This window comes from Trachurus japonicus, chromosome 11 (assembly GCF_045865225.1).
Source record: "Trachurus japonicus isolate A0001 chromosome 11, Traja_1.0".
Classification (NCBI taxonomy): Eukaryota; Metazoa; Chordata; class Actinopteri; order Carangiformes; family Carangidae; genus Trachurus; species Trachurus japonicus.
In genome coordinates, this window is record NC_140917.1 from 13,307,881 (window position 1) to 13,325,841 (window position 17,961).

At 45.2% G+C, this 17,961-nt stretch overlaps 1 protein-coding gene across 1 annotated transcript; it reads right to left on the reverse strand.

The window, feature by feature from the left end:
• Positions 1–1,198: 1,198 nt before the first annotated feature.
• On the reverse strand, positions 1,199–17,950 carry sema4ab (sema domain, immunoglobulin domain (Ig), transmembrane domain (TM) and short cytoplasmic domain, (semaphorin) 4Ab). The gene is made up of 15 exons (XM_085791087.1): positions 17,802–17,950; positions 16,143–16,385; positions 14,101–14,261; positions 13,357–13,416; positions 13,156–13,254; positions 12,781–12,874; positions 12,078–12,200; positions 11,709–11,836; positions 10,720–10,901; positions 9,483–9,627; positions 8,494–8,680; positions 7,199–7,314; positions 5,114–5,277; positions 4,010–4,101; positions 1,199–2,734 (listed from the first exon to the last, which is right to left on the reverse strand). The coding sequence occupies exons 2-15, from the start codon at positions 16,237–16,239 to the stop codon at positions 1,848–1,850; spliced, it is 2,535 nt and encodes an 844-aa protein (XP_085647213.1). The 5' UTR covers positions 16,240–16,385; positions 17,802–17,950; the 3' UTR covers positions 1,199–1,847.
• Between the last annotated feature and the right edge of the window lie 11 nt (positions 17,951–17,961).

Below are 17,961 nucleotides of genomic sequence, written 5' to 3' on the forward strand. Positions count from 1 at the left end.
AGCATTTCAGACTCAAAAAAATCTGTATGAAAATGTTTTAACAGTAACATCCGCAAAGTTTTACGTTTTAACAATGATGCCGTCATGGTGATATTTTAAAAGCAGTTCTCAAAGTGACGTCTGAAGGGTACCGTTCTGCTGCGTACCTCGTGTTTACGTAGATGAGTGCAATGTGGGAAGTCTTTTAAATACACAGTTAAAAGGGAAGCTCCATTAAAAAGCTGTGGTTTCAAATTTCCTACAGTCAGAGGTCGTCGTACCACGGTTTGTAAAGTTATCGCTCGTCAACAACAGCACAAAGTCATGCGAGGGTTTGGGTTCTGGTAGAAAAGTCGCAGAAATTATGTTAAAAACTTTTTACATCAACATGTATTTTCTACCTGGTGTACCGGGGACGTTCAGCCTTTTAATTAAAACCACTGTGTCTGTAATATCACTAACAATCCAGGCCAGGGAAGAAGAATCTTTTGGACCAATGAAGAACGGTGCAGCTATGCGGTGAGGTGCAAAATCTAAACCTGGAACTGATGCTACACCTGAGCTGAATCAGTCCAATCAGCTTTCAGGGCTCCAGACTGACGGACCTAAAATCTGAGTGTGTGCAAAGTACATTTTTCATCTGCTTGTGCATGTGCAACCAGTAAATTTGCTGGGTTTTTTTTTTTTAATACTGGTGAAAGTATGTGTCAGGCCAAAGTGTGTGAGGATCATGAATGAAAACAAAATGCAAATTTTCTGCTTGCACTCCTAAACGTTTAAAGGAATAGTTCACCAAAAAATGAAATTCAGTCATTATTGACTCACCCTCATGCTGATGAATACTCCGGAGTAGTTTTTTATTCCTCAAAGTGCATCTGGAGACACGGGAGGCCGGTTCGTAGTCCAACGAAATCCATAATATATGAGAGTCAATAGGGCCCAGACACAAAAACCTTGTAATATTCCTCCATACTGCTCGTCCACTGCAATCCAAGTGTCCTGAAGGGATATAGTCCAGAGTTTACTTGAAACGATGTAATTTAGGACATTTTTACAGACTAAGACGTTGTTTCCAGTAAACTCTGGACTATATCCCTTCAGGACACTTGGATTGCAGTGGACAAGCAGCATGGAGGAATATTACAAGGATTTTGTGTAGTTTTATGGACCTTTTTGTGTCGGGCACTATTGACTCTCATATAAGGATTTCGCTGGAATACGAACCGGCCTCCCGGGTCTCCAGATGCACTTTGAGGAATAAAAAACTCAGTATTCATCAGCAATAATGACAGAATTTCATTTTTTGGTGAACTATTCCTTTAAGTTAGTGGCCATTGTGCTCCTAGAAAAAAATGTTTGTCTGGAGCCCTGAGCTGCAGCAGCTAATAAACGGCTGTCGACTGGATGAAGACTTCAGTGAAGAGCGGACTGGGACGTCCTCCAGCCCACAGGGGCCAGTTAGTCGACATGATTTAAGGCAAATGTGACGCACCCGACTTTCCTGTCGGGGCCGACTTCCCCTCCAACGTGTGTTTGGCAAATCAAAAGAAGAAACTATGATGTTCAGGCGCAGCCTCGTCCGGCCTTCCTCCGTTAAACCTCCGAGTCTGAGTCGTTTGCTGAACACGAGAAGAACCGTACATTTAAAACCCGACAGCTCCGTTTGAAATGAACTCTTGAACAATGAAACATGTAACAGTGGTCGTCGCCCCGTCGTAGCATCAGATACTGACTAGTCTATAAAAAAAGAACAGTGACAGAACCAGGTCGTACCACAGTTACACGTGCTCCAGCCTCAGAACCACAGACGGATCGTCTCTCGTCTTATTGGACCCGAACCCGGACCACAGGAGTCCAGCGGGCGCCGCTCAGATGGGCGTGTTGGGTAAATGCCCGTTGGAGCCGGTGAGGGCGCCGTTGCAGCCTAACCCACCGGCCTGTCCGCTGTGCGCGCTCTGTCCGTTGCGTTTACCGAGCAGCTGGTTCCCCCTCAGCGCCTCCTGCTCCACGGGCGTCCGTCTGTCGGCGTCTCTGGTCGGCGTCCCCGCCTGCGGAGCCGTTTGGCGCCGGCAGCGCTGTCTGACCATGTAGAGGAAGACGGTGATGAGTAAGCTGAGGCAGAGCACCAGCAGCACCGACACCGCCACCAGCTCCTTCAGGTACGAGGGGCCGAGGGCCGACTGCAGCGGCTCCCCGTCCCCGTCCCCGTCCCCGGCGGCGGCGTCCGTGTCTTTCCGTCCCGGTTCTTGCGTCCACAGCGTGAAGTTCCTGCCGAGCTGCCGGGTGATGACCTGCAGGTCGCCGCCGCTGGACAGCGTGGGCGCCGTCTCCGCTCGCCTCGTGTCTTTTCTCCGAGGGCCAGCAGAGGTGTGCAGGCCAGATCCGAGTCCAGGTCCGGGTCCGGGTCCGGGTCGGGCCGCGGCCTGCGTGGTGGGCGCGGGGCGCGTCTGCGGCCGCGTGTGGCCGGTGGGAGTCTGCGGCGGCGGCGGGGGGGGGCTGCTCTTCTGCTTGACGTGGTAGATGGCGGTGGTCTGCTGGTAGCCGTTCTCGGCGGACAGGCAGAGGTAGTGGCCCAGCGTGGCCGGCGTGGCCACGAAGCTCAGGCTGCCGTCGCCCAGGTGCAGGTACAGGTCCGAGGACAGGCGGCTGTTGGGACGCTCCCACCGCTGCTGGGACAGCCGGGACGCGGCGGGACACTGCAGCCGCACCACCTCGTTCAGAGACACCGACACCAGCTCACTTGCAGGACACGAGGCTGACATACAGATTACAAGTCACCGACGCCACAACGCAGCCACAGCCTCCCTCCTCCTCCCCCCTCTGCAGAGCCGCCTACACCTGCCGAAGCATCTGAGCTCTACACGTCCTCAGCAAATGGTAAAGGGATAGTTCAACATTTTGGTCAAATTCTCCTCTCACCATAATCCCTATAGTCATAGCAGTAGGTTAATTACCTTTAATTATCGGTGCATGTTGTTTTGAGATCAGTGGGGCAGAGACCTGAGTATTTGCTTCATGTGTCATAATGTTACATTATTACATTACATTATTATCTCATAGCGTGGTGAATGTGCAGTGCACAACTTGTCCACCAGAGCGTTTTGGAGTTGTTGGATTGTGTATTTGATGAGTTTGATGCGGGACAGGGGACCTGTACCGTTCACCTCCATTGTGTTCACTGAGCAGCTCACGTCTCTGCCCCGCTGATCTCAAAACAACATGCACCGATGATCAAAGGTGATGAACCTACTGCTATGACTATAGGGATTATGACAACAGGAGAATTTGCCCAAAATGTTGAATGTTGAAGTCTGCATAGCATATGAAGCGAATGTTCGTCTCAAACTTGTTACCTCCTCCACACAGAGTCCTGACACACGGATGAGGAGCAAACAGCAGCTTCCATGTTTGTGTTAGAGTCCACTGACAAAGACGGTGGATGTAAACCTCATGTTTTGGTGACATGACACAAAGTCATTAAAAAATGTCAGCTGAGTGCTATTATGCTGCGTTCGTGACAACTGGAACTTGGGATTTTCCGACCTCCTACTGATAAAAGTGCATTGGTAGCCATCTCATGTCGGAGCTCCCACTTGGGACAGTCTGAGAAAAACCAGTCTGTACTTACGTTTACAGATTACCTACTGATGTAAATTCATGTTATTTCTCTTCGATTTCAAATTATCTGTTTCATGATTTTAAAATGCTGGTTCTTTTTCCTTTTTTTGCCCTTTTTAATGTTTTAATACCATACATGAAGCACTTTGAATGCAAAGTTTGTCCCACTCCGGCATGTTTTTGGTTATTCTGGCGTGGTGCATCTGTAACACTTTGAAGATGGAAATCAGAGTTTTCTACTGGGAAATTCTGAGTTGTCTTGAACACAGCCATTAGTCCTGCTTCATCAGGTTTTTTCTAAAAGGGCCGGTACATGTGTGTTTGGTCATGGTCGCATCGTGAGCCTCAGACACTGTGTGGAGTGTGTGAGCAGCCAAAACAAAGCGTAGCAGCTGAGTGCAGAGACACTTACCTGCAGGCAGACTGTTTGGACCAAACCTGACTCTGTGTGTTAGAGTCACGCTGCACGCCTCCTCAACGCTCCCTCTGTCCACGTCCTGGCCTCTGAGGACGGAGAACCAGAGTCAGACGAGAACACTGAGCTACAGATGCCTCAATTGCCCTGAAATAGTTACAGTATCGACCTGAATAGAAGACGACCCATCTCTCTCTCTCAAGACCCGTTTTTGGTTAAAAATAAAAAACAAAGAAAAACACGCACTCTCCAACAAAACTCTCAGGACATGTGCATGTTAAGCGCCGACGCAGTATGTAATACAGGACAATGAGAAGGACACGAGTGCTGCTGGCCTTTCTTCTGGTTAAAAATAAATACATTTTTAGGACAAAATTGAAGAAAAATTGAATCTTTTTAAAATATTGTTTTCAGTATTAGTGAAATAACAACTGAGATACAGAGACTGCTTGCTGAAAAATTGCGCTCGACAGGAATGAGCATCAGAGGTTTTTCATGAATTTGCCACTAAAGCAACTCTGTCTGGTAACGTTTTGTTATTATCTCATAGTGTGGTGAATGTGCAGGTCACCACTTGTCCACCAGAGCGTTTTGGAGTTGTTGGATTGTGTATTTGATGAGTTTGATGAGGGAAACCAAGAAATCCCATTAGCCTTCGTAGCGTAGCTCTGAGCAGCTCGCGGCTCTGAGCAGCCGTTCTAAAAAAAGCTTGCACTGACAATTAAAGGTAACAAACCTACTACTGCTATGACTATAGGGATTATGGCAATGGGCCAATTTGCCAAAATGTTGAACTATCCCTTTAAAATTGGCTTTGTAACTCCTCTGTCCAACCTTTGAGACACTTTTTGTCCAGCTGGTCTCTGTGTCGCGGCTGCATCTCTCCAGGTCACTGATGTGTGTGTGTGAGAGAAAAGAAAAGCTCTGACTCTCTTGGGGAGAAGTCGTTTGGCGTCACCCGTTGGTTTGCATGTATAAATGTCAAGACCCCAAATATAAGACACTCTTTTTGTTTTCGAGGGGAAAAATACCGTCTTATATTCAGGTTAATACGGTAATACTCTACATAACCAGATGATTATAAGACCCTGAAGTACTCACAGGCTGGTCTGAGCGTTGGCGGCCTCCACACAGGCTCTGTTGACAGAGTCCCAACCACAGAACGGGTCCCGGGCCAGAACGCACTGAGCACAGGTCCAGTAGTAGGAGCAGTTTGCTATGGGGACTCTGACCACGCCCTCCGAGGTGCCCACGTAGATCACACCCTGCAGAGAGACACAGGACGGCTGAGTTTACAGAGACACAGAGCTGCAGGCTGCACATCTGCATTGAGACTTCAACTTTTCTAATAGAAAATAACGTCTTTACACGTCAGTTTTGTCTAAAGATGTGTTACATAGAGAAACACAACACAGTGAATATGATGAGTCATGCTTCAACAGATGGTTTCCCGTGTATCAGAGAAACCTAATCTCATCTAATCTAGAGTTTATGTGTGTGTGGTTACAGGAGCGCTAGTGTTTATACATGACCACACGGTGGCAGCACTGATCATAGAGTTTCTTCAGTCTGTTCAGGCTTTACAAGGTTTTCTGAGCACTCTCTCTCTCTCTGTGTAAAACCTTTGACCTCAGTGCACACGTGCCGTTCTCCTGACTGTTTTGGGCCGGTCCCAATATGCACACTCGATCACACTGACACGCTTGGCCACTTGGCCGTGTGCGTTCATGGGCTTAGTGTAAGTGCGCAATTGTGTCCCATTTCTCCAATGACCAAAAGTTCAGCGCCCTTGATTGCCACTTCACCCACACTTACGGTAAGACGCATCGGAGCAATGTTTGGCCAAGTAGAAATCCCACAATGCACCAGCTGGTGAAGTGAAGCCTGCTTTCACCGGGAGCCACGAGCCACGTTTGGGAAATGCCATTGAATAAATTTCAATTAAATGAATTTGACTTCTATCTCATAATAGTGACTTTTTAATCTCATATATTTTATATACTTTTGTCTCATAGTTTTCAATGACAGTTTTGTTGCCATAGGCTACGTTTACTTTTACATCTGATCATTTTTTACCTGTTTTCACATAATTATGAATTTTCTCTATTGATCGTGAATATTTTTCATCATGCTCTGTAATCCTATGTGTTTATCTTGTTTTCTTTTTCCTTTCTTTCTTCTTAGGCTTACATGTTTATGGTTTGAATCTTGCGCATAGTGACAATTTTGGAGTAAATGGACTGTGATCCAGCAGCACTGCTTGTTGTTGCTGTGGCACTCATACGACAGGCTTCACTTGTCAAGTATGTCCCGATTGCTTTTAAATATCCCCGCGCGCTTGGCCACTCAATACATGCTTGCACATGTACGTTCCACCAGAAAAACGTCACCAAAGTGTGTGCGTAACCAAGCGCACTCAGCCAAGTGTGGAGGAATGGGAAAGGCCCCATGATTCCCTTTGACCCACAAGCCCCCGGGGCCCCGGGGCTGGAGGGGCCGGCTCTGGCACAGCACCTCCTTAAAACAGGAAGTAGATGGACCTACGAAGCTGATAGAGCGGCGTCTGACTCTGTGCTCCACACACGACATACAGACATGTTGATACTGATGACCAGACGTTGAACTTGTTATCAGTTATCAGTGTCATTTTCAGCTGCTACAGTCTGACAGACATGTTACTACGCCACACACAAACTCATCCCCCATCTCATTCATGCTTTGGAGATTTGTTCTTCTCGACAGTTGCACCTTATTTTGTACATTTAACCAATTTGTTTCTATGTTTATTCGTCTCTCACCCCCAGAAGTCTCATTTAAAGATGTGCAGTCTATGGCTCTAACTTATCTATGAAATAATCTCTTACATGCTTAGAAATTAAACATGTTTCTTGTTTTGTTTTTAAACCACGCCTACAACAGCTCTCTGATGACACTCCTCTATCTCACTCAGAAGAGGAGAGAAAACCCTCATGCTTGTGGTCCAAGCATGAGGCACTAGGCACTTCTTTGGAAAATAAATCCTCGGTGGGGTCTGAAAAAGTCAAACCGACTTCATTTTTTTTCTCATTTTCCATGTGTTCTCCATGACTGGAATATTGGTGAACCATCTTCCAGGTTTTCCAGGTTTTCCAGGACGTGTGGGAACCCTGCTGGTGTGTGAACCTTTAAACCCAACCATGTGTTTACCTTGGGTATGGAGAGCTTCAGGCTCTTGACCGGCTGAGGCTGCTCAAAGACCTGGACCTCCTCGATGATGTGGGCTCCGGTCTGCAGCAGCACCGTCTTGTGAAGGTAACCAGACTCTGAAACCACGTCAGTGCAGCTCAGGTTAATAATAAAGTGGACACACTTCACACTTTACCACACAACACACACAGTTGACAGGGACAGCAGTTTGAGTCAGGCTCCTCAGTGATGGTCACTAAGAGAAACACTTCAGAGTCGACACTGGGATGTGAGTAGCAGGTGGCCGAGACGGGGCTGAGGATTCACATGTCATGGTACAAGCCTGATTCAAAAAAAGTACAGTAAAACTTGTGTATAAATTGCACTTTTTCCCCCTTTTTTATTCATCTAGACATTTTTTTCCATTTAGACAGGCCTCCTCACTGTCTAATTTTAAAACTCTTCTTAAAACCCACTTGTTTACTTTGGCTTTTCACGCTACGTAGGTTGTAGATTTTTATGTGCACAGATATTTTATCTGGGGTGGACAGTTTATTTATTTATTTATTTATTCATTTATTATGTTTTATTGTGTTTTTTATCTTTAGTATTTTTGCCTTTTTAGTATGTTTTATGTTTTTTATTTTACTGTACAGCACTTTGGAAACCATATTTAAATTGTGCTTTATAAATAAAATGGGTTGGGTTGGATCTAAAAAGTTGGGTATGGGATGAGATTGCAATCAGATGGAGCTTGACCAAATGAAAGTACAGTGATCCAATCGGCCAAACGGTGTAAACAGTGATGCGTCCTGTATCCGCATACGCTAAATGTACAGTATTCAAATTACCTTGCAATCTATTTTTTCGCTTTTAAATTTAAAATAACAAGAAAGAGCTACAACACAGCACAGAAACTTCACGTTGTAGACTTGTGGAATAACTTTTATAACGTTTTTATTAAAAAATAGGAATAGAAAACCTTGTTTTCCCAGTCTGAGACCCTTAAAAATAGACTGCGACTTTAATCCTGTGCGATTTATATTCCGAATTTTATGCTAGGTACGCAGAATAAAATGGAAATAACAGAAAAAAAAAGTTTAAAAAAAAAAAAAAAACACTACAATTTTTTGAGAAGGTTATAATCTATGCGTGATCTCAATGAAGAGTGTCTTGCAATGAGCAGTAGCTACCTAACAATGAATAATCTACAGATGAATATGAATACAAAATTTAAAGTTTGACATTGTGGCCGTTCACTGGATTCAGATGAAAACAGGTCAGAGTAACGTTGTGTTTGGGTCGGTCGGTCTCACCTGTGAGCAGGAACAGGACGGTGTACTCCTTGTTGTTGGCTGCCTGGACCCTCTGGACCGTCAGGTGGCTGTAGAGCTCGGCCGACACCATGGTCAGACTCCGCTCCGCCGGCCGCACGCTGTCGTCCGCCAGGAAGTTCTCTTTGACGAAGCGCAGGGCGTTGTCGGAGGCGTTGTGCAGACCGCACTGCATCGCGATGAGGCAAAGGAGGACAGAGATTAAACAGTGACAACATGATGTACAACACATGCATGTTCTCATTAGATGACCTCAATGTTACACCCCTGATTCATTGTCGGTATCAATATAGTTACGTAATTCCCCTCAGATGAAAAGAGAAGTAACATCCTGTTCATGCTGCAGACCCTTTACAAAGGCAGTTTCCATGGTGACACCATTAAAAAACAGTCAGACACCAAAACCCTGAAGCTTATAAATGTAACATATGACAAATAAGTAAGTAAATAAATAAATAATAAGTAAGTAAATAAAGAATTTATATCCATAAATCATCTGGATATGAAGATATATGTTTAGGGCATCTATGTAAATCTGCATCTATCTGAAATATCTGATATTTAATATAGATTAGTTTTAGTAGTTTATCAGACAACACATTTATTTTGTTTTTCTTAATAATTTTAAACATTTTGGGAATGTGGGTTTTGGAACAAACTGGAAATAATATCCTCATATATTGACAGGTTTTTGGATTTTTGGAATGGATGTATTGTCATATAATGTGTCTACAATTTTGGCATACATATAATAAAATAATACATAAATATACATATTTGTATGGGCTAGACATATATGTTTGTATATGAAATTGTTCCAATTTCTTGTAAGTTTCATAAATACATTCTTATTTATATGATTTTAATTTATATGCACATGTATATGTCATATATAAAAATTCTATGTACTACATTTACATGTGGGTGAAGGCAGCATATTCGTGTCCTGTCTTATTGATTCAGTCATTTACCTCTCCTGGATTGGCGACCTTCTCCTGAACCCGTGTGCTCCACTGTAACGTGTCCCGGTTCAGGACTTTGTAGTTTCCAGAGAAAACCGATTTGATGTCACTCAGGCGGAACGAGCACACGGCCGAGCGTCCGGAGTTCACTGACCTGGTTAAAGACAAACAGACGTTAGAGAGAGCCGCAGACTGAATCCACACAACGACTCTGATCCTCAACATTTATGAGGATGCAGGATAAAAAAAAAACAGGTGTGTTGTCCACAGGTGTCTCTTAGAGGGATGAGGCTTTGTCACTTTGTCTATGAAGCTCTGCAACAACAGTCTCTGGTTGTGTTAATGGATGAGCTGCGAGCAACAATATGTTTAAAGGGATAGTTCAACATTTTGGCAGATTCTCCTATCCCCATAATCCCTATAGTCATAGCAGTAGGTTCATTACCTTTAATTATCGGTGCATGTTGTTTTGAGATCAGCGGGGCAGAGACGTGAGCTGCTCAGTGAACACAATGGAGGTGAATGGTACTTTGGCCTTTCCCTCATCAAATACACAATCCAACAACTCCAAAACGCTCTGGTGGACAAGTTGTGACCTGCACATTCACCACGCTATGAAATAATAACAGAACGTTATGAGACAGAGTTGTTTTAGAGGTAAATGCGTAGCCAGAACTACATCCCAGACACGGCTGCTGGGCGGAGTGATTTCAAAAGCCCAAGTAGTTCTGAGTATTTGCTTCATGTGTTGTAATCTTACATAATGTTACATGATTATTTCATAGCGTGGTGAATGTGCAGGTCACAACTTGTCCAACAGAGCGTTTTGGAGTTTGGAGGATTGTGTATTTGATGAGGGGCAGGGGACCTGTACCGTTCACCTCCATTGTGTTCACTGAGCAGCTCACGTCTCTGCCCCGCTGATCTCAAAACAACATGCACCGATAATTAAAGGTGATGAACCTACTGCTATGACTATAGGGATTATGGTGATAGAAGAATTTGCCAAAAATGTTGAACTATCCCTTTAAACTGTACTACAAAATGAACTCTACAATGTGCAGCTATTCCGGGTCCTGTCCTCGCAGCTCCTCGGGGTGTTGTGTCTGAGCAGCACTCAGTCACGGGTCACTGAGGCTCTAAGAGGATGAAACCGCACTGACGGCGTTGGACAAACAGGCCACCGTAGCTCCGGGGATCACGAAACGAAACGGATCGGATCGGATGACGCACGTCGTCCACTAACCACTGAGAGGTGAAGATGCCGTAGAACAGGGTGTCGTCTGCCGCAGCTCCGTCTGCCGGCGGGAGGGTGTCTATGTCCTGGATCACGTTGTAGGGCAGCTCGTTGTCGGCCTGGCACAGCAGCTGAGCTTTGGCAAACGTGGTCCAGCGCCGCTGCAGAGTCCGCTGGCCCCCGACGTCACTCTGACGACAGGAGGGGAGGAAACCATTTTAATGTACGTTAAAGGGATACTTCACCCAAAATCAATTATTCACCAATTTTCTACTCACCGTCATGCCAAAGAAGGGTTTGGAGAACTTTCTGAATTTATCAAAACGCTTTTGGAGTTCCAGGGGGATTTTTCATATAATGGCGGCGGATAGAGTTCACTTTTGAATCGTCCAAAACACACACTATGAAACATCCAGATACCGCCATACTGCTCGTCTGTACTGACCCAAGTGTCCTGAAGCCGCCACATGAAAAAGTTGTTCGGAAAAAGTTAATGTGATCTCTGTTTTTAGCCTTGTTGTAGCAGTAGCTCCCAGTGGCTCTGTTGATGTTTGTGCGCATGCGTGAGATTTGATGCGAGATGTTCGTTCGTCGTTGTAAACCATTGGATGTATGATGGAAACACGGAAGAACATCTCGCAGCAAATCTTGCGCATCTCGCAAAATCAAATTAATTTTATCTGAACAACTCTTTCATGTGGCGGCTTCAGGACACTTGGGTCAGTACAGATGAGCAGTATGGAGGTATCTGGATGTTTCATAGTGTGTGTTTTGGATGATTCAAAACTGAGCTCTATCCGCCGCCATTATATGAAAACCCGTTGCCAGTCGGACCCCCCTGGAACTCCAAAAGCGTTTTCATGACTCTGAAAGTTCTCCAAACCCTTCCTTGGCATGACGGTGAGTAGAAAATTGGTGAATTATTGATTTTGGGTGAAGTATCCCTTTAATTATTTTCACAGTAACTTTCTGACTTTCCTCTGCCGTTTGACTCTTACCATGCAGATCTGAGAAACCCGAGAGACGATGAACTTGTCGATGAAGTCGTACTCTCGGCCGACCTCGCTGAAGAAGAAGTAGATCTTCTCCTCGTCGGGGATGAAAGTGGAGCTGATGAAGGTCGGATCTACGGGTGGGAGTGTGAGAGGAGGACACGTGTGTTTGAGCCCTGGTGTCAGTGTTTCTGTCATGTGACGTGAGCTCAGCTGAGGATCACAAGTCGAGTTGCTCTCAAGTGTTTGAGCCCCTGGTGACCTGTGTGGTTTGTTTCTGACGAGAGCTTTGTGATCGATGGATCTACAGAAAACTCTTCCCCCTGACATCTGCTGTGACGTCCATGTTTCACGTCGAGTGTCACGCACACTCACCCTCCAGCCATCCCAACGTGTCGTCCAGCTTCAGGTCCACGCGCCGGCCCTCGCTCAGGTGGCGGGAGATGACCGGCCGGTTCCCCCTGTAGTCCGCCACCGTCCCAGTGTAAAGCTCTCCGTCTGAGGAACAGACCAGACTTCATGAACATCAACCACCCCATGAAACCTAAGGCTGTCTTTACACCACATGGTTCAAGTGGCCCAATTATGGAACGTTACCAGACAGAGTTGTTTTCGAGGTAAATTCATGCAAAACCACTGATACGCGTTCCCGTCGGGGGCAGTTTTTCGGCAACAGTCTCTGCATTTGCCTCAAAAACAACTCTTACATTATTATCTCATAGCGTGGTGAATGTGCAGGTCACAACTTGTCCACCAGAGCGTTTTGGAGTTGTTGGATTGTGTATTTGATGAGATTGATGAAGGAAACCAAGAAATCTCATCAGCCTCCATAGCGTAGCTCTGAGCAGCTCGCGACTCTGCTCCGCCGTTCTAAAAATATCTTGCACCGACAATTAAAGGTAATGAACCTACTCCTAAACAATAAAGATTATGGCAATGGGCCAATTTGCCAAACTGTTGAACTATCCCTTTAAGACTTATGGTTTGATTTTATGTGTGAAGACAAAATAGAAAAGCCACACCCCCTCTCTCTCTCTGTGTCAGGTCTGAGTGCAGAGCTGTGGTGTCATCGGCTTACCCACGATGATGGCAGTGTTGCGTTGGTAGGGGTCGTAGGGGCAACGACCTCTGCCCTCATCAGGCTTCATGCTCAGTGTCAACGTCTCCAAGTTCTGGGTGGAGAGAAGAGGGGGAAGTTTAAGTTTGAGTTCATCTATTAGAATCCTCATTAGCCATTTCTTCATTATATGAGCATCCAATGGCTATTCTTGCAAAACCATGCTACAATTATCCAGATATTGAAAGAAACAGTTAAAGATTTGCAGATACAATACAATACTTAAGCTTATGAAAAAACAAAGCTAAAAACAGCACAAAAAAACAAGTCAAACGAGTCTAAATTAATTTTCAAATTTAACTCAGTGTGTTTGATAGTTTTCCGTTCAAGACTCACAACATAGGTGCAGCGCGGACTGAAGGCGAAGGTGCCGCATGTGTAGATGTGGGAGGTGTTCAAGAACTGCAGCACGCGGATGAAGTTGGGACAGTCGGCCTGCAGCGACCACACACAGACACACAAAGACACAAATCACTGACACAGAGTCCAGAGACGAGAGGAGCTGCATCACTTCACTGTGCTGCAGCAGCTACTCACCATTTTCTTTCCTTTCATGGAGCATTGCTCAAGGTCTCTGTCTGAGGGGCTCCAGTCCAGCTGAGGGAGAGAGTCACAGTCGTCACATCAGCAGCAGCTCGTTTGTTTTTTGTTTTTTAACCTTTGCAGCAAATGTTCTTCTTGTTTCTACAGGTGTTTTTCACTGACCAGCTTCTTGCCCCACACTGTTTCATCAACATCCTCACACAGTCTCTGTTACACAGACCAACACCTGTACCATGAGGTTGAGGAACAGTTTTTGCCCCAGAGCCGTAGCTTCTATCAAACCCACTGCTACGCTACTGCCTTTACCTTATTTGAGCTGTCAACACACTATACTGATGCTGCTGTTATATTTAATTTTTTATACATATAATTTTTCTCATACAGTTGTAGTTTTGTCCAGTGTTTTCTATTTGTTTGCTTGTCTTATACTGTTGTTTTTTGTCATTTATCCAGTTTCTTTGATGATTTTTTATCTTTTTTTTATTAACTATGAAAGAGCAAAACTGAATTTCATTGTGGAGCCACAATCAAAATTCATTAAGACTCAACAGTTCAGTGAGCAGCGTACAGTGGAGGGTCTGGTCTCTTCTTTGTTTTTGTCTTATTATCTTATTTTGGGGCATTTTTGCCTTTAATTGATACGATAGTGGAGAGACTGGGGGAATGTCACACGGTACTGATCGGACCAGTCGGGAATCTATCCTGCAATCGTGCTCTTTAACACTGATGATGCGTCACCTTGTCCCTCAGGGTGATGGCGTCCTCGTGGCTAACGTCCAGGGCTAACACGGCGTCCCGGGCTCCCACGTACAGCATGTCTCCGTCCTCACTGAGCAGCAGGGTGGTGGTGTTGCTGACGTCATGGCTGCTGAAGCGGGTGAGATGTCTCCCGGGACTTCCTGCAGTTTCACAGCAGTTGACAATGACATGAGGCTTTTTTTTTTTTGTTAAGTCAGCACATCCAATTATCACACTGAGATGTGAGGAGGTGGCTCGTCTGTTCAAACAGCTCTGATTCACACCTCTCAGGTCCAATTAGACGTTTTTTGTCCATTCAGCAGAAGCAGTTTCTTAAAGGAGAACTCTGGTCATTTTCTAAGTAACGCTCTACAGCTCTAGGTCTCCGAGTGCGACCATATGAAAAAATACGAGAAAAATATGTGCAGACCGGACCGAGCTCTCCTCCTGCTGGCTGCACTACACTGCAGTTAAACAGCGAAGTAATGGGGGCAGTTCTTCTAACCGCGACTTTGGCCTCGATATAATGCTCAAAATATCACTACACATGCTTTGCAACATCCACCAGTTCCTCACCACACAACGCTGAGTGTGAATAACTCTGTTAATGTGAGGGAGCAGTGTTAACGTGTGTTTTTATCACGTAGCTCTGTTTACTCTAGCTTCCTGGGTAGACCTTACTAGTCGACTGTTGAGCTCTGGACTGTTTCCATATCAACAAAGACAAAAACGCGAGGAAAACATGGATTTAGGAGGAAAAAAAATGATTTTGGATGGGGGAAAAAAGCATAAATACTGCTTTTTTTCCCATCCAAAATCATTTTTTTCCTCCTAAATCCATAAATTTGTTGATATGGAAACAGTCCCGAGCTCGACAGTCGACTAGTAAGGTCTACCCAGGAAGCTAGAGTAAACAGAGCTACGTGATAAAAACACACGTTAACACTGCTTTCTCATATTAACAGAGTTATTCACACTCAGTGTTGTGTGGTGAGGAACTGGTGGATGTTGCAAAGCATGTGTAGTGATATTTTGAGCATTATATCGAGGCCAAAGTCGCGGTTAGAAAAACTGCCCCCATTACTTCACCGTTTAACTGCAGTGTAGTGCAGCTAGCAGGAGGAGAGCTAGGTCCGGTCTGCACATATTTTTCTCAGATTTCTTCCTATGGTCGCACTCGGGGACCTAGAGCTGTAGAGCGTTACTTAGAAAATGACCAGAATTCTCCTTTAAATCCCAGTCTTCTGTCCTTCTAGGTAAAAGACATCAGTTCACACTTCATCTTTAACACTTCATATTTAACTCCTCACTTTCTGCAGTTTGGAGATTTTGAACCAACACTACAGAAACAGCTGAAAGGCTTTTAGTTTTTGAAAAGCTTTTAGTACTAGGACCAACCAGATACTTTTTGAGAGCATCATGTAAACACCCATAATCGCTCTGTGATTTGATCTCATCAGCCACGACGTATCCACCCCTGATTCCTCACATGACTCAACAGCATCAGGCTTGACAACAAGTAATAAGTACAACATGGATAATGAAATGTAAGTGTTACTAATCTCGTTGGCTCCGCTAGCAGCTGTTATACAGATGCATTATGTTCTGACCTTTTATTCATTTAAAGTGTTTTCTGGAGCAAATCAACTGCAGAGTAGACAAGCTGCTTCCTGTTTACACTGAAACACACAACACATGATCTCTAAATGACCATGTGATGTGTGTTTTCAGGTGTTTTAGTGTTGTTTGGTATAAAAAAATTGTTCCTCATTTCATCCAGACTTCTGTCCTGTTGCCGATTGGTCATTTTGATCCTCTTCTGCTGCTCTACTGTACATAGTTTGTATTAAAAGTCAATGTGACTGGATGAAGATGAAGTTTCTAACACACATTTTGATTGGTCAGGGAACTTAGATACCAGAACTCATCCCTGGTCTTGTGGTCTTCTCCTCCTCCTCCTCATCTACACCTGCAACACTGCACCTCACTAGCAGGATAACGGAAAAACAAACCAAAGCATGACCCTCAGAGTCTTTACTCACCCATTGGGAAGGAGACTCTGGGAGTCAGTCTCGTCAGACATGGGCCCAGGAAACCCAGTAAGGCCACGGCGAGGGACAGCAGGCTGTGAGTCTCCATTACAGCCGGAACGACGGAGTCCGACCTCAGTTACATTTAAGGTCAGAAGAGGGAGAACACGGGATCTGACGTTCATCCAGGGGGTCAGAGGATGGGGGGAGATCCTAGCTGCAGCCACATACTCTGGTTTGTACGGCAGACCATCACTGGACATGAGACACAAACACAGACATTGTCTTATTGAAGTGTTTACCTTGTTCTGTCCAAATGACCTACAGCAATTGACATTTCTTTGGGTACAAGCTTGTGTTTGCATGAACGATGGAGTTAGTGCAATAATAAGTTGCATCAAGTGAGTGAAAGTCTTAGAGACTGTGGTGGTTACTGAGCAGATGACAGCTGTGTTGATGAGCATCGTATAGGCTCCACAGGTTTCTGTCTGGTTTCCATCAGGTGCGTTCAACAGAAACATCTGTTCTCCCCGTGGATCTGTCACGGTGTTCCTCAGGGCTTCATCCTGGGCACGACGCTGTTTATACACCGTACTGCACTTCCTTCTTGGGTAGATTAAAAACAACTTCTCCCACCATTGTTATGCAGATTTCATTTGATCCAAGCCTGATGATATTTCATAACTGTTAAATTGTAGAAAAAAAACAGATACGTTGGTTGATGATAGTGAGCAAAAGGTAGACTCAGAGACGGATGGTGAATCAGCGAGTGACCTCTCTCCTCCATCAAACAAAAAATAAAAACTGAAGTCGTCCTGGTTTCAGTTCAGTCCTGGATGTTGATCCATTATCTATCACTCTTGAGGACAACGTGTCATCCAGCCTCCGATCAGACGTCAGCTGCCACCAAGTTCTTGGTTTTTCAAGTGGCTCGTGAGTTGGAAAAGGTTGGAAAACCACTGATTGAAAAGCTCTGTGAGATCCAGTTCTGGTTTCTCTTCATTGGCTTCCCATCAGATCCATAAATCCAGTAAAAAAAAAAAAAATCCCTGTGGTTAATGTTCACAGCATCCATGACACCTGCCTGCCTACATCACACAGATCTATAGCCTATGTGCAGACTCCACCGGCTCCTCTGGTCAGGGTCCGATGGTTGGTCCTTGCTCCACGATGGACTGAAGTAGTAGTCTGGACCTTATTTCCTTTGGAGTGAAGGTCTGTGGTCACCTTTAGTTTGAACAGACTTCCTGCAGTTTTTATGTATTTATTTTTTATCTGTAAGTGTGCAGAACATTTAAATAAACATCCTCAGGTTGAAAGAGGAACCTGCATCTACTGCTTGTGCATGTTTAAATAAAGAATATAGCTCAGTTCAACATCAGTGTGTGTGTGTGTTGCAGGTTAGGGTGCAGGTCTGAAGCAGGTATCAGTTGCCTGGTGGGTTAAACACGTGGTGGCAGTCTGCCTAAGACCCTCGGACCACGGTCCACAGTCCCGGGCTCGATCCTGCTGCTGCTGCTGCTGCTCTCCCTCCTTTGTGCAACAGCGTGCCTTTAAACTGAACCGAGCCGTGGCGTGCACCGACAACACAACACAACACTCCTCCAGTCCAGGCAGATTTTAAAAAAAGAAAAAGAAAAGAAAAAGTGGCGTGGTTAAAAGCTTCTTTACCTGTTGCTGGTTGCGACCCCCGCGGCCCTCGGCTCTGGTTGTTGTTCCCGGGCGGCGCGGTGCGGCGCGGTGCGGGGCTCCGGGGCTCCGGGGCTCTGGTCCGGTGGAGCCTGGACAGAAGAAACGTGACCCGGTGAGGAGGAGAAAACGCTGACCGAGG